The 24872-nt window shown below is 38.7% G+C and overlaps 1 protein-coding gene across 1 annotated transcript in view; it reads left to right on the top strand.

Moving 5' to 3' along the window:
- Nucleotides 1-6678: 6678 nt before the first annotated feature.
- Nucleotides 6679-24872, top strand: part of LOC119064324 (hypoxanthine-guanine phosphoribosyltransferase-like) — a 53922-nt gene continuing 35728 nt past the window's right edge. Inside the window, 2 exon segments of the mRNA XM_053660506.1 lie at nt 6679-6946; nt 7963-8164. Of these exon segments, the coding sequence (XP_053516481.1) occupies nt 6679-6946; nt 7963-8164 (470 nt within the window).

The following is a 24872-nucleotide window of genomic DNA, read 5'->3' as shown; positions in this document are numbered from 1 at the left end:
AAAATTACTTGAAAAAATGCTAAGTGAAATGAAGAAAAATGCACAGGGATCCCATAGTGATGGAAAGAAAACTGGGCCTCAAATCAATGGAGTGGTCCAGAAAGAAGAAAGAAACAACCAAACAGAAAAGTATGAAGAAACAAGAATTCAAAAAAAATGAGGAGAGGCTTAGGAACCTCTAAGACATCTTTAAACACTCCAACATCCGAATTATAGGGGTACCAGAAGGGAAAGAGGAACAGCAACAAGTGGAAAACTTATTTGAACAAATAATAAAAGAGAACTTCCCCAATCTGGCAAAGGAAATAGACTTCCAGGAAGTCCAGGAAGCTCAGAGTCCCAAAGAAGTTGGACCCAAGGAGGAACACACCAAGGCACATCATAATTACATTACCAAGATTAAAATGGAGAGAATTCTAGAAGCAGCAAGAGATAAGGGGACAGTCACCTACAAAGGAGTTCCCATCAGACTGTCAGCTGATTTCTCAAAAGAGACCTTACAGGCAAGAAGGGGATGGAAAGAAGTATTCCAAGTCATGAAAGGTGAGGACCTACATCCAAGATTGCTCTATCCAGCAAAGCTTTCATTTAGAATGGAAGGGCAGATAAAGCACTTCTCAGATAAGGTTAAGTTCAAGGAGTTCATCATCACCAAGCACTGATTATATGAAATGTTAAAAGGACTTACCTAAGAAAATGAAGATAAAAAACATGAACAGTGAAAGGATAGCAAATGCACAGTTATTAACAACCACACTTAAAACAAAAGCAAACTAAGTGGACAGCTAGATCAGGAGCAGCCCATAGAAATGAAGATCACATGGAGGGTTAGCAACAGGGGAGTGGGAGGAGGAGAAGGGGGGAGAAAGTACAGAGAATAAGTGACATAGATGATGGGGAGAAAATAGGGGGAGGGTAAGAGTAGTGTGGGAAATGTAGAAGCTAAAGAACTTATGACACATGGACATGAACTAAAGGCAGGGAATATAGGGGGAGGGGGTGTGCAGGGTGGAGGGGAATGAAGGGGGGAATGGGACAAGTGTAATGACATAATCAAGAAAATATATTAAAAAATTGTTTTGGACACTGATTTGAATGAGCACATAGAATGCATGCTTATCATTCACAAATTTGATAAATTGTTCAGGAAGCAAATAGATAATGTTCTGGGGCATTTAATAATGACTTGAAATGATCACAACTGATTGGAATTTTGGACTTACAACTAAAAGATAAAGTGCAATACAGCTAGGCATAAGGACAGGATCCTGCCCTGGATCGTCTGTCTGGGCCGGACAACCAGTGAATTGAGCAAGGAAGATCTCACAGGACACATGGCCTGGCATGGAGTTGGCACACATGCCTTTGCCCTCATTTTATTGGCCAGAACCCAGTCCCACGACCCTAGCCTAAGTCTTGAGAGATTGGGAAATGGGGTGTGCCTGTCAGTGCAAGAAGAGAAAATGGGATTGGTAAGCACCTAGCCAGATCTGGCAAGATGGTGGTGGATTCAAAGGTATGCAGAAAGCAGCTGAAGGAGCTATAGAGTCAAATTGAAAAACAAAATGATAGCTGTACAAATACATGATACTTTCCTCAAATATTGAAAATGCTGTTGTATAGAAGAAGGACTACACTAGCTTCTGAAGGCAGGACTCAGAACAAAGAGTGTTTTATCATGAAACAAATTTTAAAGTTTAGTGTAGGAAAGAACATGCTACCAATAGACCCATTCCTGCCAGAACAGGTACTTTTGTGAGTGCTAATAATAATAATTTATTAAGTGCCTGTACTGTTAAATTCTTTTTTGTTGTTTAATTGATAAATAATATTGTGTAAATTTAAGGTGTACAGCGTGTTGACTTGATACACTTATATCTTGCAAAATGATTCCTGCCATAGCATTAGCTAACACCACCATCACGTCATATAATTACCATTTCTTTGTTGTGGTGAGACCATTTAAGATCTACTTTCAAGTATGTAATGCAGCATTATTAACTATAACCACCGTGCTGTACATTAGATCCTCAGAACTATTTTTGTCTAACTAGAAGTTTGTATTCTTTGACCAACATCTCCCCTATGTGCTAAATTCTTAAATCACTTCATTCTAACAACCACTACTGAGATACTTTTATAAATGTCCTTACTTTGGAGATGAGGAAACCAGGTCTCACAGGGCTGAAGTAACTTGCCCAATGACACACAGACGGTATATACAGGGCAGAGCCAGAATGCAAAGACTGGTCTTTTTGAACCCAAAACCCGTGCATTTAAACCCTATGCCATATGGCCCTTAGAGAATTTCGTATCAGGTAGTGTGGACAGCAGTCCAAAAGGGATATTTGAAAGAGGACTTTGTTGTTGTGTCTGAATTGGACAGACATGGAAGGTGTTTCATGATAGGAATGTGTAAAAAAAATTCTGGGAACATTGAGAGCCCCTATTAAATAACTAGTGTATTTGTATTGGAGGGTGCGGGGGAAGCTGAGGAATCATACACAGAAGTAGAGTTAAACAAAATCCATTGTTGGTCCAACCCAAACTTTGCCATAAGTGTATGGTTGCCATAAGGGATGAATAATAGCATTAGGAGGTGTGAGGGATGAGGTTGACCCATGGTGCTATTTCCAATGCGTGGGGGTTTGGCCAGCACCCAAGCAAACCTTGGTGTAGCCTCTGCCAGGAATGCTGTTGGGCTTTCATTGAATGCTCAATATCTCCCTCTACAGGCCATGGAGGTGCAAATTCTCTATCTTGCATTGGCTGTAGTGATTTGTTTAGTTCACACTCAGCCACGTGAGAGCAGGCTCTGGCAGTCTTAGTGCTTTTGTCGGGTAGCCATGGAGACGCTGTGTTGTTTCAGAAATTCACAGCCTACAAAGGGCAATGGATTCTGAAAGCATTGGAAATGCATCCTAACTCCTTGTCTCTGGCTTGTATTCGTAAAAAATAGATGTGTAAAACAAATACAGCTGCACCCAAGTATCCAAGCCAACTAAGAGGCTCAGCTGGACAGAATTTAGTGCTGGTAGTCCTGCATCTTATAACCAGCCAGTTTTTAATATTGATTCAAGTAGCCATTCAGGAACTGCTACATGCCAAGAATTAAACGCTACAGATAAATGTACACTCTTCACTTTGTAAAAATTTATACCCTGTGTAATGTGGTTCAGAGGTCACCAGAGACCACAACAGCCCAGTATGTCATTTAAATGTAAAAAAAAAAACCAGGGTCCACCTACAAGGAGGAGAAAGAGGAAATACATTGAGACCACAGAGTAGAGCAGATTGTCACACTTAGATGAGAAAATTGCTGCATGATTTCTGGTGGCTAAAACTACAAGGGAAACCCTGAGTTACATATTTTTCATTTTCTGACAACAGGAAGCAAATACATCCATAATCAGAAAGATATTTCTTGCTTCCCCCCCGACCACATCACAACTAAATAAAATCATGAATGAGTGGCATGGGAGCCTTCCATAAAACACAGAGATATGTGGAGAGAGCAGAACCTTAACTTCTGTAGTTCAAAAGATACTGGGACACAGCTCAGGTGGCTCTTGGATCAACCATCCATAAACACAGAGTGTACGACTTTATGAAGTAACAATGGAGTTGCTTTTTTGCAACAGAGTGTGTTGGCGCAGAGCAAAGATTCTTTTTCCAGGGTCTAAGTCAATAGCAGGATAGAATTGCAAAGCTCTTCTTGGTCAGGGACTCTCCAGCTTTAATGAACCCCTTTGAGAGCTGGATAAACGAGTGGGTTCCTAGGACATTTTCCCAGATTTCACTGGGGCTGTGACAAGACCCAGAAATCTGCATTGAGGTGAAGATTGTCTATGAATGCAATTTTGAGAAACACAGATGGGATGACATTAGTGGATTTGGGACCGGCACTGCATCACGTTTTACAGTGGGTGGAAAATGAACGGGAGGGATTTCACAGCCTCTGCAGAGCTGAAGTTTATCTGACTCTTTTAAAGAACCAAGGAGCAGCAGGCATTATTTCTCTTCACAACACATTAGATTAAATGTCTCTTTAAAGTATCTGTCATGAATTGCTTACAGCAAAAAGGCTACTATATCATTCTAGTTACAGAGTTATGTGAAGTTGGTGTTGTATCCAGAGTCCCAAGAATGTTAAGTATATCCTTAAATGGTTCTGTTTTTTTTCTTTTGCTCACAGTTATGAAACATAGCAATTCATAGGCTGTGTCCCCATGAAAAGAATTCACGCTTTGAAGTTCTTTCTACCTCTGAGAAATCTGAACATGCCAGTGGTCATCATGAACTAACCCTGTGGACTGGGGGAGGCAGGCAGGGACTTTGCGGGCAAGGTCCGAGAGTTCCTTCAACTTTTCCCATTGCTGCCACCACAGATTTTGGGGCTTGTTGTTGTTGCACATCCTTATTCATGATGGGGTGCAGGTCAGAGAGCGTGTGTGGGAAAGTGAAAAATCCATGACTGCTCCTGGAGTCTAACCCGCGCTCCAGCCGTGGTGGTACAACATGAAACCTTTGAAGGTCCCCATGAGAGATTTACAAGTTATGAATCGTATTTAAAAAAAAAACCACATCATATCAGCACAGAATGTTGAACTGGGGGCAAAATTATGGGAAATAGGAAAAGTCTCATCTTTTGGGTTCAGATCAAAGACTAGACAATGGCAGTGTAAGCACAATATGACCCCCTACACCAAATGGAAAGTTAGAAATCTCATCAGATGTTTGTTTTGTCTTTACAACCTAAGACAGTTAATTGTACCCATTTTTCTCCTCTATTAAATGACTGATTAAACAGCTGTTTCAGCTCGACACTCTGATTTTCATTATTTATTTTTTAACATTTGGCCCTAAATAAAACAATCAATTCTGAGTGCTAAGAATATTGGATCAACTAAAATATTTTTGTTATGTTTTATATAGAAGATTTTTTTCCTCTGTTTTGTCTTCTAACCTCTTAAAGCAGGCAGCCAACTTATTAGTTCATCTATTTTGGCACAATAAAATGATGACTGATTTTAGAAGCTTGGAAAATGTAAAGCTGCAAAAAAAATCACAATACTCTCCAGCTTATAATGCTGTTTATGTACTTTCTTTGGATGTATACTTCATCCTGCGGAAGGGTTTCCTTCATGCTGAGTCCCCCAAGGTCTCTGGCTGATTTCCCTCTTGTCTGGCACTGTTTGTGTTTAAGAAACAATGCCCAGGAGAAAGATAACCATCTTGCTGTTGCTTTGTGGAAACATATGTGTTCTCATACAATTTCTATTCCTTCTTCCTCATAAGTAATGAGACGAAGAACTAAGTTTAAGCACATCATCAAAATTGCACAGTAAGTGGCCAGGAGTCTTTCAAAAGAAGCTGAACTGCCAGAGGAGGAACGTGCAGCTGGGAGCTGGATATTGCATCATCTGGCCTTCTCCTGCTGAACAAAGAAAATTATTTTGTAGAGTATTTACAGATGCTCTTATTCCAAGTGACACAATGCATTTGTTTCAATGGAGGTTTTCAATGAGCAACTTGGAAATTTTCCTTACTATTAGGAAACCCCATAGCAATTCATTATACCCTGGAGTATATTTGAGGGAAAGCAGTTGAATCTTAAGGCTAAACTAGCAATTTCAATAACTTTGGAAGTTGATTTTTTTTCTGGGATGTTTAAATTTTCTATTACAGCACAGAAATTCTGCCTTTGTGTCAAAAAAGAGGACTTAGAAAGAAACTTGCTGTAGCCAAGACAGAGGCTGTGCTGTGAGATTTCATCTCTGCAGTGTGAGGGCTCAAACTCGTGTTATTAGGAAGTGTGAATGTGTTCAGGAAATCAAGGACCAAGATAGGCTTCTCAGATTAAAGCTTTAGGTTATTAGTTTATTGGGTTGAAGCTTCCTTCAAAAATCCTATTTTATGCAGAACAACAGAGACAGATGACAAAAATGTAAATATTTTCATGTTTGATCTAAAGATTAGTGGCAAATGTTGGTTATTTTATGATCATAAATCAAAGTTCAAGAAATAACCCTCAGATTTAATAAAGGAAAGTAGGAGATCCTCCATTAGCCAGTTCAAATTATGAATATGTCACTAATTACCTTTTCCTATCATACAGGGAAGTACCTCATGGAGAGGAGAGACATACAATTAACCTCCCTTCCCCTCTGCATAAAATAAAAAAAATCTTTAAAAAAACCCAAACTGTTTAAGCAGTCATAGGAACTGAAAAAATTAAAAGGGAGAAGGTTATCTTAAAAGAAGTCACCTGTATCTTTCCGACTCAAGAGTCTTGGGGGAGTTTGTGCATCCCTGGGTCTTTACTCGATAGACCAAAATAAATGGGTGCACCAGGAAGAATTTGCTCAGATGCTTTAGCTCTGGTTTCCTGGTTCTCAGAATTGATGGCCGGCAATGGTGCTGCCTCATGACAATTCATCCTTCCAACCCCTTCATGTTTCTTTAGCCTCATTTCTTCTTATTTTTTAAGGTCTGCGTTTATCTTGTTATGAATCAGTCTAAAAGTGTGCCATACAACTCCACTAAATTCCAACAACTGATATTTTAAAGCAGCGCTTCCCAGTCAGAGGGCTAAAAACTACAGGGCTTCGGGAAGCATGTCAGTGGGTGCCCACATCCACAGATCGAAGAACATGCAATGTGAAAGCTGTCGTACACATGGTTGCGGAGGTGACACAGAAAAGCCAAAGTGGGGTGAGTTTCACCTGTGAAAGCTTTTTGAAAGAACTAAATTTTGAGCTGTTCTTGAAGAACATGAACTGCAAGAATGATGTGGGGAAGGCATTTCAGATGGAAAGTGCAGGCAACGGTCCAGAGGAAGATTTTAAGTCCTGTGTATGGTCAGCAAGTGAACTGACTCGGCTAGAGCAGAACACAGATGAAGAATGCCAACATCTAGTTTCCTTACTAAAAAGGACTGTAGCTTGTACTTCCATGTAATTCTGACACAGGACCCAGCACGACATTTTCTGAGTAGATCATGAACACACTCCTGTTACCTGATTGATTGATTTGACCTGACTCCTATAGAATATGCAACGCGTTTTATCCAGCACTTTCTTTCAACATGGTGACCAAAATTTATTCATTTCTGTGTTCTTTGTGCCAAAGGAAAGCCCATAAGAAAGTCCATAACATTGATAGCCACATACCTTTGTTTATTTTCAGTGGAAGGATTGATCTGAAAACCCAGCCTGCCATTATTAGAAAGAGAAGCCCAAATCTTTTAGAATATTGATCTCCTTATCACCTTTTTCACATAATAGTATCTTTTGCTTGAGGAAATAATGACAAGAAGCATCTAAGAATTTGGTAATACTTTTAGACAAATTTGTTTATTATTGATATATATGAATATGAACATAACCCTTAATGGCATCTTTTCATTGCTGCATAAAGATAAAAGGGACCGTACTTGAATCTATGAATTTGTGAGCCCATTGACATAATTCCCTAAGCTCTATAGTTTTCTACCCTCTGTCTAGGAAGCACTGGTTTAAAGTATCAATTGTTTGACTACATTTTCTGGAGTTGCATAGCACAATTTTAGACTAATAAGAAGACGAATGCAGAACTTATAAGATAACCTTTTAACTTTAAATTTAGGCTCTGGATTCTGTTTCCTTATTTACTTTCTCATTTTTGTTTTTATTTCCTTCTTCCTCCCCACCCCCTCTTCCATCCTTTCTGTTATTTGCTAGACTGGATATCTTGACCCTTTAAATGAAGTATTAAGTCCAGTTCATTTTGGCTGATACTAAAGGCAGACTTGAACCTTAGAGTTAATAATAATAATCACTTAAACAAATTTTACCACGTGTTAGGCAAAGGCTTTACATGTATTCCCTCATTTAGCCCTTATAACTGTAGGAGTTAGATATTACTGTTGTTGTTGTTGTTATGATAAGGATGATGATGATGATGCTTTTTCTCCTTTTATAGGTCGTCTGAATCCAGGTTGTCTTATCTTTATTATATATGTGGACTTCCAGCCTGCAGACTTTGCAGTTGTTGAAAAGCAAAAATCAATCGAGCTCCTATTTCTGCCCAAAGCTGAAGACAAGGTCTGGGGAAAATGTGATCAGGCCGACAGTTACTGTCAAAAGCGGCTTTTCCCCTTAGGTAGCCTGGCAGAAGCAGGACGGTGGGCTGGGTCTCCCATTATTGACAAGGCAAGGAGGGCTCTGGTTGGAATGAAGGTCTTTGGTATATTCCCTACCTGGCTGAGCTGCTTTCCTATTTCTTCTCTTTTATTGTCCTTTACTTTGAGTCTTGATCTGCTCCTCTTTTCTGCCTCCAAAATATACTTGGAGCTCTTTCCATAGAGCCAATTTCAAGTTTGTTTAGGGAAGCATGTTTTGGGTTATATTCTAGGGGCAAATGCTATGATCTCCAAGCATCTATTTCTTAGGCAGTGCTAAAAGTCATTATCCCAATTGCCCATGGTCCAGGTGCAAGAGCCAGTGTGAGGTCAACCTACTCTGGATTCCACCTACTGCTCTTCATGAGAGAACAATAATAATTTTTTATGAACCATAGGGTCAATTAGTGAATAATGCTTTGATACCACCCTGAATGTCTGTACTATAACTATAATAACAAGTTTCATAGGGCAATTCTTTAAAATATATTTTAATATCTGACTGTGGTGTAATGCCAAAGATTTTATCAGTAGAATTAATTCTATGAGGGGTAAAACACATGTTCAAGTTTCTGATGTTTTAATTTTAGGAAAAATTTTTAGTGTATCCAGTGCAGTGAAGAAGTCCTTCATAAATATTACTTCTTTAACAGTGGTGAATTCTAGGTTATGCTCTTGGGTAAGTGAAGATATTTTATGTTGATTATTGCTATTAACACAATGAGAAACTGGAGAAACTCACTGAGGATATAAACGGTCATCCTCTTTCTTCAATAGGCATGCGGAGAGCATTCTGGTCTACACAGAGAGAGGCTCTAGATATTTTTATAAAACAATTTGGGCTCAACTCCAGCACACAGAAGAATGGATGATTGTAAAACTAAAAGAAAAACACAAACTCCAAATTCATTAATTCAGTCTTGATTAAAATTAAGCTGACATCAGAAATGGGAAATATTTAGTAACAGACCTTGAATTAATGAAGAACTGTTGATACATGAGCGTTGGAAATGCAAAACACTGAGCTGACTTCTTACCATCTTGCTTTGAAAAATAAGAAAATATGTCAGAAAATATTTGCATACCAGGCACCAAATATTTGGGTTAATTTAATCCCTATTCTCTTTCTCAGCATTATGTTGAGTATTTGTCCATGGCTTCTTCCCTTCCTCCTTTGAAGGGCCTGGAATGTGAAGGGAAGGGCAAATCATCTTAGAGAATGAAGACAAGGACTGCACTTGGTGCAGAGCAAACATAGGACCTGGGTTTCCAATCAGAGAAGTGGTTATACCTGCCTAAGGCATCTCATCTCCAGACTTCATTGACATGAGACAGAAATAAACAATTGTTTTATTTACCCACTATCATTTTGTCTGCTGCTAATCCTAACTAATAAACCAAATTTGTGCTAACTTTGACCTCATTGATTAAGTTCTAATTAACTCAATCAAAGCAAGTCTCTGGATTATCTTAAAATTAGAAACATACTGAAATATATTTGCAAAAATGTTATTTTAGAACTTTAATAAGAAATTATTGAAATGCAAGATAGAATCTTAATTTTTCTGAGACAATTAAGGTCCCAAAGCTGTATAATTTAGGCCCAAAGCTGTCCAATAGAACTTTGTGCAATGATGAAAGTATTCTACTGATCAGCACAGGAGTTTTGACCTGCTTTGTTTTTGACCTGGGTCAGTTCACCCCTTCTTAGGTAACCTGGTGGCCCCCAGCTCCTGGGAGGTCACCATGTTGTTACTGAACTGAGTGAGGACACCCAATCGGCATAGTGCACTACAGTCCAGAATTCCTGGGCTCAGGCAATCCTCCTGCCTCAGCCTCCTGAGTAGCTGGGACTACAGGCATGCGCCACTGTGCCTGGCTGATGAAAGTCTTCTATGACCATGCTTTCCAGTGCCGCAGTAACTGGCTACATGTGGGTACCAGGCACTTGAATTATGGCTAGTATGACCAAAAATTGAACTCTTAGTTTTAGATAATTTAATTTAGATTTAAAAAGCCACAGTCATAGATCATGGCCATAATAATCTTAGTTTTCAAAAATTTTAAAGTTCAATAACATACAGAATATCTCTCTTTGAGAATTTCAACTTTTGGAGAAAGTTCCAGCATAAAATGGATTGCAAAATATATGCTTAGGTGTCTTGACTTGACTTGCTTTATAAGGTTGTTAGCCATAAGTCAGTTAAATAGTAGAGAAGTGATCCAATATGATGTTTTTGATACAGTTGGTATTGAGTTTTGCTTTGGAATAGTAATTAGAAGTGGAGGCAATGATATATTAAGGCCTTTCCTAGGTATTGACAGTCAAACTGAGTAATTAACTGACAGAGAATGCTTACTTTTCTGTCCTGTCTGGTGGAAAGGACATATATGCAGTCTAGACAAAAGTGTCAATCTGCATAGTGGTTAAAGCACAGATGCATTAGACCAAGGTTTTATTACCAGCTCAACTAACTCACTGTGTGATCTCTGGCAACTGGCCCCTCTATAAAATGGGGATAGTAATAATACCTATCTACAGAGTCTTGAGGCTCAAATGAGATAATTTTTACTAAGTACTTGGTGTAGTGCCAGTATCAGAGTAAATACCCTGGAACTTACAGAAATACAGGTTACAATCTAGTTCTAGAACCAAAGGGTTAAAATGATAAAGATTAACAAAAGGGAAATTCTCCAAGGAGAAAGACTCAGCCACCAAAGGGAAAGCATTGGTCTTGCAAATGGTTTGGGATACTTCTCTGTAGAGGCAGAAGTAGAGTATTTAAGAATTAGAAGATGATCAAATAATTAACATATGTGCAAACTGACAAAATGTGACTTAATGGGAGTGATATCAGTGTTTTAAAATGTATCTACTTTCCAGCAAGTTGAATCAGAAGCCGCAATTTCTATCCTATGAACCAAAAGCTTAACAGCAGTCTCACAAGGTTGAAAAAAAGAGTTTGGTCAAATATACCTTGATGGTTCACTTGTTTCCCTAAAACAAGAAGATATTAAAGGTCAAAACTATTGCATATGGTATGGAAAATTGGATATTCTCTAGTTCATGTCCCTTATAGGCACATAATCGAAAATCAAATATGCTCTGTATGTACTAACCAAATTAACCACCTTTAGGAAAGCTACCTCTTTTGGTTGTATTGAAGTGGTGACATAGCATGAAAAAATTCACATAAGAAATTACAAATTGATTATTCTTGGTTTCAATATTTTCAGTGTGGAAATATTGAAATGTATGCTGGGAATTTGGTATATTCTTGATTGTATAGCAGAAAAAAAGAGATGAGTTAAGAGTAAAGAAATTATAGTCTTAATAAAAATGGGCAAATAAAAATGGGCAAGAATATTGTGTAGGCCAAATAAAAATGTTACCAATCAAATAACTTCTAATAACCTCAGTCAGATTGCTTACCCAATTTAACTTGATATTTTATTATCTTAATATTTTGCATATTATTGTACTATAGTGAATGATATCTGAGAGGATGCTGTTACAAAATCGTGTTGACTCTATCTTAAAATAAAAACATTAGGGAAAAAAAGTAATCTGAAATGTTGGATATTTCTACTTTTCTGACCTGATCTGGCTGCATTTCAGGAGAGGAATGTTGGTTGTTCTAGGGGTTGCAGTCACTGGAAGATAGAAGTATGTGGGGAGTAGGGTAGAACTGAAAGAGATGGTGATGAAAAACTAATGTTGCTACAGCCATAGCTACTAGTGTAGCACACCATCCTGGATTTGGCAACAAAGGTGATCTGGTTTGAAGTATAGTTATCTACTCAGTTCCTAGATATAGAGAAGTTTTCTGTATTCATCAGGGGCTTAGGTGGTAAGCATCAGAAATCAACCCCAGCTAACTTATGTGAAAAAGTAATTATTGGGCAACTTATAGAATCGATGGAAGGCCTAAAGGATTAAGCTTGAATATGGACAGGAATCAAGGGGCATTTGGCTGCAGTAAAAACAGGGCTGGGGTTTATCCTCTAGTGCCTTGCTCACTAGACTGAAGATGCTGGTGCTTTCACCACATACAAATTCTCAGCCATCTCTATGTCTTTGTGTCCTCACCAGAGGGTCAAAGTCCCTGATGAGAACATTTGATTGGTTGAACCTATGTCCTTTGTCTTATCTTTCAGGGCTGAGGCAAATATTGGGTCCTTTTAGATTCAACTTTAAGGTACTGATAGTGGATAATTATCTTCCAGAAAAATAGTTGTTCAGATAAAAAAATGTCCATAGCATTTTCCAGACCAGGTACCTGGAGTTGGATTTACTGGTTCCTCCACTGAGCAGGACTGCTTTTCAAGGAGGTGGAGTTGGGTCAGGTGGAACTGGGTAATGTGAGGGGGCCACTCAAAGGAGGGGAACATCTTATACCTCTGAATGACAACTTGAAATTTTTGCAGAATTTACATAACAAGGTATATATTAAATGAGGCACAGGCTATGCTGGTAAGATGATAGCTCAACAAGTTCCATCTTCTCCTCCCTTTTATCCCCAAACCTCTCCTGAGCTAACTGGGAGCCAGGCTGGGAGGCAGGTGGAGCATGGAGGGCTGGGCTTCCCTTACACTATGTGTCTGATGATTTGTGAATATTGACATCCATGTACATGCATAAACATGGATGTATATAGCTACTATGAAAAGTATATATGGATACACATTGATGTTAATGTGAGGATGAGTGGAGAGGGGATGAAGGTGGGAGATGAAGTTAAAAAAGCAAAAGTAAAAAAAACTTTCCTAAAATTTCCAATATGTGAAATATAATTCTATTTATGTGAAAGGATATACCTGTATGGTAAAGATTTTTTTCAAGCAAATCATATTAAGCAAGTTAATAATTTTAAGCAAATACCATATAATTTCATCTGAAAATATTTTAGCAAGAATCTCCCACATGTATGTATGTTTGTACATATCATAAACAAGGAAAAGGGAAAAAAGTGGACAAGTGAATGCCAGATTGTTAGTATTGGTCACCTCAGGGGGTGGAAGTGGTGAGGCAGGGACAGGAAGGATATAATTAGCTTTGCCTTATATGCTTTTGAATTGTATTGTTCACTTGTAATAAGCATGAAAAAACTGGCAATTTAGTCCCTTAGTTGGCCTTAGAGTTGAAAGAGATTTTAGTAATATCTGCCATCTTTTCTCCCATACTCAAGGCAGCATGCTTGAACAGTTGTGAACATAAAATAGTTAAATAGCAAATTTCCTCCCTGTTAGGGAGGAAAAAATGGATGGCTTTTTGTCAAACCCATTAAAGTTAAGATAATATTCAATGGTTAGAGGTACCACAAAGCTATATGGAAAAGAGCTCATGAATTTTGGGGTGAAGGGTCATATATACATGTGTATGTACATATGTAGCAAGTAAATCATATATATTAAATATATCTCCATCTTATATGTTAAGAAGAATCATGTGATCATATTTATAAGAAAATAAATCTAAATTTTGAACATTCTTTGTACTAAATGCTTTCAAGTACATATACTTAAATTTTCAAATTGTCAGACATATAGATTATTTTCCATGTGATGCTGCATAAGCATCTTTTCGGTGCTGTAATTAAAAGTGATGTTTAGAAAGACTGTAGGATAGCCAAAACCTTTTTCAAGATTAAACATTAAGAAAAACAAGAATGACAGGCATGAAAATGTCCATCCCTAAAAAAAGACCTTTGTACAGAAAGAAGAGAGGAAGGAAATACAGTGCACTTGAGCTAACAACGACTGTTAGTTATTTCTAGCATTTGTTTTATCAGACTTTCTGAAACTAGCTTGTCTTATAATAGTTTTATAATGAAAAAGGAACTTGATAAGCTTTAAAAATACCAATTTTAATTCAACTGCAGAAGTTTATTTTGACACCAAGAATTCATAAGTATTTTGCAGAGGTTATTATGGTATGAGAGTCATTCTTTCATCATTTCTGGTATTCCATACATATGTAAAAGATTAAATGAGGGCAGAAATATATATGTTGTCAGTAAGTAACCTTTAGCTGGTTAAAAAATTTCTGTATTCAAAGAACAACCACAAGAAAATAAAGACAGGAAAATATGAGAATGCTCTGAAATTGATATTTTGGATCACTATTAGGAAAATACCAGCCTGGCATGAGGTATTGAAGAAAGGCAAAAAAAAAAAAGTTGTTATTTTTGAACCAGTATGACAAAAGTACAAGCATTTCCAGAGCAGCTTTAGAATGGTTAACTTCTCTTTTTATTTAGGTAGTTAGGTAATTTTACTCATTCATTCTCATTTATTCATTGGTACAAATACTCATTCATTCATTCATTCATTCATTCAAATATGTACTAAGTTAGGCAAGTTAACCTCTCTGAATGGGAGTTTCCTTATGTGTAGAGTGGGGATCATATGGAGTACTACTTACCTTATTTACAGGGTATTTCTGAAGGTTATGAATAATGAATGTGAAGTTCCTGGCACATCACAGGCAACCCCAAAATAGAATCTGTTGTTGTTATTACTATTGTTCTGATGAGGTGCCTAGCTCAGTGCTAACCACTCCTGGGCAAAGGCATTCACAACCATTCTGGTGAGGAGGAACTGGTGCCATAGTGGGTTAGATGCTGCTCATGATTAACAGTGTACCAAACTGAGTGTGTTCTATCCTGCAGAGAAGATTCAGAATTTCTCTACAATTTTTAGACTGATTTTTTGCTGCCTGTGTTAAGTCCTTAATTGAAAAATGCCTCCCATCTCTGACTCAGGGCAGCCTGACCAATATTTTCACTAATTCTGCCACTGAGACAACCCAGACCCCTTGACCAGTGGTAGCTAAGGGTTTCTTGCTGGTAGAAGAATCACCCTTTACCCACATGTGATGCCAAAAACATGGGCCCCTCAAATCCTTCCACAGTCGGTTGCTAGGCTTCTTGACAGAAACTGCTGGGTGCGAGTTTTTCTGTGAGCACCTGGTAAGAGTAACCCAGTGGTTAATGCATCCCATGGCCACCTGGAATATCTAGAATCACCAGATGGAAAGATGCCACAAATGAGATTTTATATAGTTAAAAGGACATTTGGAAATCTGGGGGATACACCCGTACTTTATGTAAATTCAAATTCATTTTCAACAAACACCATGGTCTTCTGGCACCCAGGAAAGGAAGGCAACTCAAATACTTATTCTCATCAGGTGGTAACTCTCACTAGCTGGAACAGTTCAAGCTTTAAGTGGCTATGGTGAGTACCTAGCATGGTCAGCTGTCAGTAATGGTAAGCATTATTTCTATGTTGTCAGCATCATAGTCATCATTATCATGGCCCTGTGGTGATTATGTGAGGGCTCAACCAAGAAAGAACTTGCTCAGATCTCATTCTAGTTAATTGCAGGGTGAACATAGCACAAGGAGACTGCTTTGTGGTTACAAAATCTGGTTTAAGTAGCAAAAGGGATTGTGACAAATGAAGACATCCTTCTTTTTACCCCCAAATCCATATGCTGGCAGTTTTTTATCTGTCCTAGAAATCATAATGCTTTAGAATAGCTCTTGTTAATGCCCACCTCTCTCTTATGCTGATTGTTATATACCCCCATTAAATGTATTCAGATTTGATTAAAATTCAGAAAATTATGGGGAAGCAAAGCACCCAGTAATTCCTGTGGGCCCCAACTATGTGCAGTTCATCAGAACTGATAGCTGTTTTAGTTTCTGCCTTCTGTGAAGCAGAGCCTGACACCAGGATAGTTTATTTGGGAGGTTGATCCTCTGAAGCAGGGGTGAAGGAACAGGGAAAGTGAGACAAGGGAGGAGGGAAAGCTACCATAAAGATGCATTATTGAGGTTGTCACATTAAGCAACTGGGGCTAGGTTCTCCTGAAACTTTGGAGAAGTATACAGAACACCTCTCAGCAGCCTCCATCTGAAGGACTGGCTCCTGTCACCCATTCCTGAGGATTTCCTGGGAGCTTAACTGCCCTGAAATTCTGGGATGATGTTTGCACATAGTTGGGGTGGAAGTCAGAGAAGGCCATGAGGTAAAAGAGAAACAAAAACAAACAAACCACAGGCATAAAGACCTCCAAAAATCTGCTTTCCATACAAGCAACAAGAACTAACTGTCAAAGTCAACTTTTTTAAAACTCTGGAAGCTAATTAAAGGCTTCAATAATCCAAGGAGTAGTTACTGAAGAGAAAGAGCTGAATCTCATTAAGAACTGGAAGACTGTGGCATTCCAAGGTTGATAACAACATTTAAGAGGAAAAACTGGTGAATTAGATGTCTCTGGGATGGGGGTTAAAAGCTCTCAAATATTTCTGCAAGTATAGAAGGATTCATAGGGCTACACATTTACTTAGGAAAGGCCTGGAAGGCCCTAAGCTCTCAGCTTGGCTGACCTTAAAGCTCTGTGCAAGCTAGAAGTGAAAGCCAAGGCAGAGTTGGAAATTCCCTGCTGCAGAGTTGAAAGTGTGCCCCAACACACACATAGAATCTCTGGGCAAAGGCTGGGAGACTCATTAGTTCAAGGCATTTCAGTAAACCTCTGTCTAGTTATTATTTAATAACTAAGGTAACAGAGCAGAGATTGCAGTGACTGCATAGGATAAAGAATATAGACTTTACGGAATTAGTCCAAGAAAGTCACCAAACAACATGAACAAAAACAACGGGCTGGGTGGCTCAGTAGGAGTTGGTTAGAGTATTGTTCCTTACACCAAAAGGCTGTGGGTTCAGTTTCTGGAGAGAGCATATCCTAGGTTGTGGGTTTGACTGCTGATTGGGGTGCATATGGGAGACAACCAATGGATGTTTCATTGATGTTTCTTTCTCTCTCTCTTCTTTCCTCTCTCTCTAAAAATCAATAAACATATCCTTGAGTGAGAATGAAAAAAACAAAACAAAAAACAACAAATTCTAGAAAAGAAGAATCTTGTTTCTAGAGTTGACACATTATATTATTTAAAATGTCCAGTTTTCAACAAAATATTATGAAACATGCAAAGAAATAAGAAAGTATGGCTCATACACAGGAATAAAAGTAGTCAATAGAAATGGCCTCTGAGAAAACCCAGATACTGTACTTAGTGTACAAAGATGTTAACTTAGCAATCATGTTACCTTTAAAGATAAAATATAAAGGAAACTATGTCTAAAGACTTAAAGGAAAGTATGCAAACAATGTTTCACCAAATACAGAATATAAATTTAAAAAATAGAAATTATAAAAAAATTGAATAGAAATTTTGGAGTGAAAAAGTACAATAATTGAAATAAAATGTCACTAGAGGGGATCAATAGCAGTTTTAAATGTCAGATGAAAGGATCAGTGAGCTTAATTTGGCTGGGGTGGGTGGGGGTGGTGGAGGGTAAATGCAGACAACTGTAATTGAACAACATTAAAATAATTTTTAAAAAGAGAAAGGATCAGTGAGCTTAAAAGCAAGTCAACTGAGATCATCCAATTTGTAGAACAAAAAGAAAGAAAGGTGGTCTCACCTATAAGTGGAATCTAATAATCAAAATAAACAAGCAAGCAAAAATATAACCAGAGGTATTGAAATAGAGAAAAGTGACAATAACCAGAGGGGAGGTGGAAGGGGATAATGGAGGGAAGAAGCGGAAGGGCCATCAAGGAGCATGCATGAAGGACCCATGGACAAAGCCAAAGCGGGGAAGGATGGAGGGTGGGAGGTGGAGGTGAGTGGGTGGGGCAGTGTAGTGGCAAGAAAATGAAGACAACTGCACTTGAACAACAATAAAAATAAATAAATAAAAACCAATAAAGATATTTATAAAATAATGGCTTAAAATTTCCCAAATCTGAAGAAAAAACATTAATCTGCACATCCAAGGAATTCAACACATTTCAAGCAGGATAAACTCAGAAAGATTCACACCTCATACACAGACACAGACATCACAGTCAAACTTTTGAAAGACAAAGACAGAGAAGATGAAAACAGCGAGATAAAAGCAACAGCAACTCCTCATGTACCAGGGATGCTCATAAGAACATTATTTGTAATAGTCAAAAAGTGGAAACAAATGGCAGATGGCAATCAATCATGAATAAACAAAATGTAGCATATCCATAAAAAAGAATATTATTTGGCTTTAAAAAGGAATGAAGTTCTGGTCCATGTTATAACATGGATGAACCTTAGAATCAGTATGCTAAGTGAAATAAGTAAGTCACAGAAGACCATTATTTTACACTTAATGTGAAATGTCCAGAATAGGCAAATCTATAGAGAAAAAATGTAGATTACTGGTTACCAGGGGTGGAGAGAGGGAAGAATGGAGATTGACCACTGAGTATGGCATTTCTTTTTGGACTGATGAAAATGTTCTGGAACTGTGTGGTGATTGGCACACAACACTGTGAATGATGAAATCACTGAATTAAAGAGTTTCTATTAAAAGGATGAACTTTATGAAATGTGAATTTCATCTCAATAAAGTTGTTATTGAAAGTAAAGCAAATCAACTAGCGAGTGCTTGAAGATGGACAATGCCTGCTGAAGACAACTTTGAGCTCACAAGCACTGCCCACCACTGACTGGCATGCTGAAATCAGAGGTGAATTGAAGGTATGTGATGTCCAGCACTAAAGAAATCTGCTACAATAGCCTGTTAATAGATAAAATAAATTGTTATGTATGTGCTATTCCTAGTGTTTTAGGGGTGAATTTGTTCTTTGCTAAATATAATTTCAAAATTTAATAATTTGAACACATCACTAATATCTTTTTTCTTTACTACACATCTCACAACAGATAGTCACTTAGAAATACATGGTAAAGCATGAGAGAGCTGCTGCTTATGAGCGTCCCCATCCTAAATCTTCGCAAGCACAAAAGTTACTTGAGAAGCTAATAAAAAATGTTGACTTTGGGCCTCTCCTACTCTCTAAACTCCACCTCCCACTCCCACTCCTTCCACCTCCCAATGAAGAGTGTGATTGGAAAAGGTCCCAGGTGTCTGCATAGCCCCAAAACATCTCTGGTAATTCTGATACTGGCAGTCTGATCTTGTCCAACTCACTAGTCCTACAGATTAAATATTCAAGACACATGACTGGTTTAAGGTTCCTGACAGAGGCAGAGGTGTAGAGCAAGAATCTAAATTCAGGTCTTGTGCTCTTCCCACTACATCACTGTTTTCTCATATTTTGGGTTAGAACAGCCCTGTGTTCACTGCTCAGGGAAGTGGTCCACATACCAGGGATAACATTAAAGCTACCATGCACCTGCCCACAGTGTGGGCAAATCAGAATTAGTGCTGCTATTACACATAAAAAGCATTCTGTGCAGAGCATCAGAATGTGAGTGATGCCTCTGTGGCCACCATGAAAGGGCCAACAAATGCAATGATGCATTTAAAGTCCTTGGAGGTTTCACAGAGTGGTAAACCAAAGACCTACTAATTACCCTTTTTTTTCTTTGAGCCAGAGCTATACAGTGATAGGCAGCCACATACTTTCAAACATGTGAATCACTAATTTGAGTCTTCAGTCTTCTGCTGGCATCTGACATCATGAAACCACAACTGTAGAGAACTCCAGTTCATGGTTACAAATAAACATGGTGACAAAGATCAGAGACAGAGGAAGATATGAGACAGAGTGCTATGTGCACTCTCCCAGGATAAAATTTTAGCTTCGAACCTAGATTATTGTAAACCACTGGGCTGGGATGGAGAATGAGAAAGAAAGGAGGTTCTAGGCTGATGAAACCTCATGTGCAAAGGCCTGGAGGTATGGAAAACAGTGCAGGGGCACTGGGAACAATAGGGAGTCTGGTGTATCTGGGTGAAGAAATGTGTTTGTGTGTGTGTATAGCCAGGGGTTAGAAGGGGCATGAACACTGAGAGAAGAGGTCAGAATAGGGCCAGGATCCAGATCACTTGAGAGCTTCAGTGCAATTTGAAGAAGCTTCAACATCATCTTACTACAATGGGGAATCATAGGAGTATTTCAAGGGAGAGAATTGCATCTTAGAAAGATCACTCAGGTTGGAGAAGGGAGAGAGGTTGGAAAGAGGGTGCAGGAACAGAGAGCAGTTAGAAATGCTAACAGCATGAACTAAGGCAGTGTGGTAAACAGTTCTTCCCACGCCTGAGGACAACCAGTTTCAGTTGCTGCCATTGAGCCGGTCCTCAGGAGACTGATCTTGGGAATCCTGTGCCTACTGCCTCTTTACATCTTAGGAGACATTCCAGTGATCAAATTTCAGCGATGCAGACTTGAATAATGGGCATAAATGTTACAAGAAAAACTGATGAGGGGAGGAAAAGATGTAAGAAGAGGGAAGGAAAAGGAAGAGACAAAATATATCTCAATGTGTAAGACTTAGAAGAATTATTAAGAGGTTGTTCTTAGGCTGCAAAAATATCTTATAAGCATTGCTTTAAGAAACACCCAGAATTTCAAGAGGAATGTCTTCTCTAGTGATAAATTTATTTCTAAATGCATTTTAAGGAGTTCATCATTAAAATAAATGAATTATCTCATAGTGATCTCATATATATATTATGCCAGAGAAGTAAAAGGTTATGGAGTCACACAAAGAAAACAGATTAGGGTTCTGTGGTTTGACAACGTGTCTTCTGAGCAGGAGACAGGGCCTAACTTTGCATCTCAGAGGCTTTCAGATTTCCAGAGAAAGGCTGAAAAATGTGCACTCACTGGGGTGGTGAAGGAGGCTAGGACTGGAAACCAGGTTACCAAATCCCGTCTGGAGCACATGGGCAGATGTGAAAAGTGGGAGGAATGTTCAGATCACACTGTTTCCTAGTGAAAATGCCCACGCAAACTTACAACCATAGCAACACAATATCCCTATTAATATAAAACATTATGTCGACTGCAGTTAAATTAACCAAGAAAGAAATCACACACACAAAAAAACCTCTCTCAACTTGGTACCTCTTACTAACAAGTAAAGTTGTGAATTTATTTTTTATTTCCCCTTTATCTACTTGAATAAGAATGCCATATTAGAAGATTTCAATTTCTCAATTACCCTTCTAATACAGAGACAAAAGATTTTAATATGCAATCTGCATTTGAAGAAAATAATTCTCTTATGACACTACAAGGGGAGGAATAAAGAAAATGTAAAGTAGTCCAGCCAAGATGGAGGAGTAGGTAGATATGCTTTGCCTCCTCACACAACCAAAAGAAGGAAACAGCCAATTTAAAAACAAGAAACAACCAGAACTGCAAGACAATCAAACTGTAAGGATGTCAGACAACCAAGGAGTTAAATAAGAAACATTTACTCAGACTGGGAAAAGGGGTGAAGAGGACACGCAGCAAGGCAGTGGCTGGCAGACTGGGCAGTCCTGCATCTGTGTGTGGATAAACCAGGAGAAACAAATGGGGAGGGAGACAGACCACGCAGCCCAGGGTTCCAGTGTGGACAAAATAAAGCCTCAGAACCTCTGGCTGTAAACACCTGTGGGGTTGTGGCAGTGGAGAAATTTCCAGTCTCTTCAAAGTGGTTCGAGAGCTGATTAAGTGGCATTGTTCCCTCTCTGACCCATCCCTCATATACAGACCACAACACAGAGAAGTGGGTTGCCCCACCCTGGCAAATACCTAAGGCTCCACCCCTTACAATGTAACATGTGCACTCCGACAAAGAAACATGGCTCAAATAAAACACATCAATTAGACTCTAGCCAAGATGGAGGCATGGGTAGACCACTTTGACTCCTCGCACAACCAAACGAAGGACAACAACAAATTTAAAAACAAAAAATAACCAGAACTGCCAGAAAATCAAACTGTATGAATGTCTGAAAACCAAGGAGTTAAAGGAGAAACATTCACCCATACCAGTATGAGGGGTGGAGACAGGCAGCCGAGGTGGAGAGGATTTGCAGCAAGGAGGCAGCTGGAGGACCGGGTAAGATGGCAGCTGGCAGAGCAGACAGTCTCACATTTGTGTGCAGATAAACTGGGAGGAACAACTGGGGAGAAAGACAGACTGCACAACCCAGGGTTCCAGCGCAGGGAAATAGAGCATCAAAACCTCTGACTGAAAACACCTGTGAGGGTTGAGGCAGCAGGGGAAACTCCCAGCTTCACAGGAGAGTTCATTAAAGAGAACCACGGGATCCTAGAATGTACACAAACCCCCTCACCGGGAATCAGCACCGAAAGGGCCCAATTTGTTTGTGGGTAGCAGCAGAAGTGACTGAAAGCCAACAGAGAGCTGAGCAAAGCAGCACTGTTCCCTCTTGAACCCCTCATTCACATACAATGCCACAACACAGCAGGGAGGGTTGCCTGGCCCTGGAGAATATGTAAGGGTCTGCCCCTTACTACATAACAGGATCCCTGGGAGAAAAAAATATGACCCAAATGAAAGAACAGATCAAAGCTCCTGAAAAAATACAGCTAAATGACGAAGAGAAAGCCAACCTATCAGATACAGAGTTCAAAACACTGGTAATCAGGATGTTCACAGAAATAGTTGCAAAATAGAGGAAAAAGTGAAGGCTACAAAAAATGAAATAAAAGAAAATGTACAGGGAACCAACAATGAAGGGAGGGAAACCAGGACTCAAATCAATGGTTTGGAGCAGAAGGAAGAAATAAACCTTCAACCAGAACAGAATGAAGAAACAAGAGTTTAAAAAACAGGAGAGGCTTAGGAACCTCTGGGACAACTTTAATGTTCCAACATCCGAATCATAGGGGTGTCAGAAGGAGAAGAGAAAGAGCAAAAAATTAAAAACTTATTTGAAAACATAATGAAGGAGAACTTCCCTAATCTGGCAAAGGAAATAAACTACCAGGAAGTCCAGGAAGCTCAGAGAGTCCCAAAAAAGTTGAACCCAAGGAAGCACACACCAAGGCACATCATAATTACATTATCCAACATTAAAGACAAGGAGAGAATCTTAAAAGCAGCAAGAGAAAAGGAGACAGTTACCTACAAAGGAGTGCCCATAAGAGTGATGGCATAATCAATAAAATATATTTTTAAAAAAGAGTGTCAGCTGATTTCTCAAAAGAGACCTTACAGGCAAGAAGGGGCTGGAAAGAAGTATTCCAAGTCATGAAATGCAATGACCTACATCCAAGATTGCTCTATCCAGCAAAGCTATCGTTTAGAATGGAAGGGCGATCAAGTGCTTCCCAGATAAGGTCAAATTAAAGGAGTTCATCATCACCAAGCCCTTATTATATGAAATGTTAGAGGGAATTACCTAAGAAAAAGAAGATCAAAACTATGAACAGTAAAATGACAACAAACATACAATTATCAACAACTGAACTTAAAAACAAAAACAAAGTAAGCAAGCAACTAGAACAGGAATAGAATCACAGAAATGGAGATCACGTGGAGGGTTATCAGCAGGAAGGGGAGGAGAAAGGGGTAAAAGTTACAGAGAATGAGAAGCATAAATGGTAGGTACAAAATACACAGGGGAGGTTAAGAATAGTGTAGGAAATATAGAAGCCAAAAAACTTATATGTACGACCCATGGACATGAACTATAAGTGGTGAATGCTGGAAGAAATGGGGGTACTAGGCAGAGAAGGGATAAAGGGGAGAAAAAATGGGACAACTGTAACAACATAATCAATAAAATACACTTTAAAAAAGAAAATACAAATTAATAAAAAAGGAGGAGATGGCTTGAGACCCTTGTCTAGGCGCCAGAATGAAATCACAGGTTTCAGGTGACTAGAGACCTGAGTTAATATGAGAAGGACATGCACTGGGCTAAGAGAAGAGATTTAAAATTCTCAAATCCCCTGAGGATTTTAGGGCTTTTTCTAGCGAGTAGGGCTCAGACTCAGGACGGAAGTAGAGTTATGCAAGCACAGGGCCAGAGATTATTTTTATTCAAGCTTTTGATCTTTTGTTTATCATAAACTTGCTTGCATTCATGTTGGTTTTTAAAAATATTGCATTAAAATATTATTTATCTTTGTTACTGAGTTTTCAGTGCCCCCTGAACATTTTCACCTGAAGTGTGTGCCTCATTGGCATCACCCTGGTTCCTGCATTGCTAGGAGAAAAGCATTAACACATAAGGAAAAAATTAATCTTGCATTTAGAAACTCTGCATTTTGAGCTGCACTTGAGAAAGAAAATTTATGCTCTCTAGGTCCTGATGTCGTGGGGCTCTAAATCCTGTTTTCCCAGGGCCAGGATGTGTAGAATTGGACATTTCACAATGTAGGGGAAAGACCAAATCTTCATGGTATTTTCCCTCTGGCTGCTTTGAAGATTTTCTCTTCACTACTGGCTCTAAGCAGTTTGATTGAGTTATGCTTTAATGAAGTTTTCTTGTGTCTCATGTTGGAGGTTAGCTTGAGCTCCTTGGATCTGGGGGTTTGTAGTTTTCATCAACTTTAGAAAAGTTTAAGGCATTCTTTCTTCACATGTATTTTTTTCTGTCCCTCCCACTTTTCATCAGGAACTCTAATACTCCAATTACATGTATATTGGGCCACTTGAGGGTCTCTAGTGCTTATTTGTTTTTTTTTCAGTCTTTTTTTCCCCTATGGGCTTCATTATGGATAATTTCTATTGCTGTGTCTTTAAATTTACTAATCCTATTTTATTCAATGTCTAATTCATTTTTAAACCTACCCAGTGTATTCTTCATTTTAGTCATTATAGTTTTAATATCTGGAGGTTCGACTTGGGTCATTTTTACATATTTTATATCTGTCTTTAGCATACTT

This window comes from Artibeus jamaicensis, unplaced genomic scaffold (genome assembly GCF_021234435.1).
Source record: "Artibeus jamaicensis isolate MK-2021 breed Jamaican fruit bat unplaced genomic scaffold, CSHL_Jam_final contig_1015, whole genome shotgun sequence".
Classification (NCBI taxonomy): Eukaryota; Metazoa; Chordata; class Mammalia; order Chiroptera; family Phyllostomidae; genus Artibeus; species Artibeus jamaicensis.
This window is presented reverse-complemented; position numbering and strand designations above follow the sequence as displayed.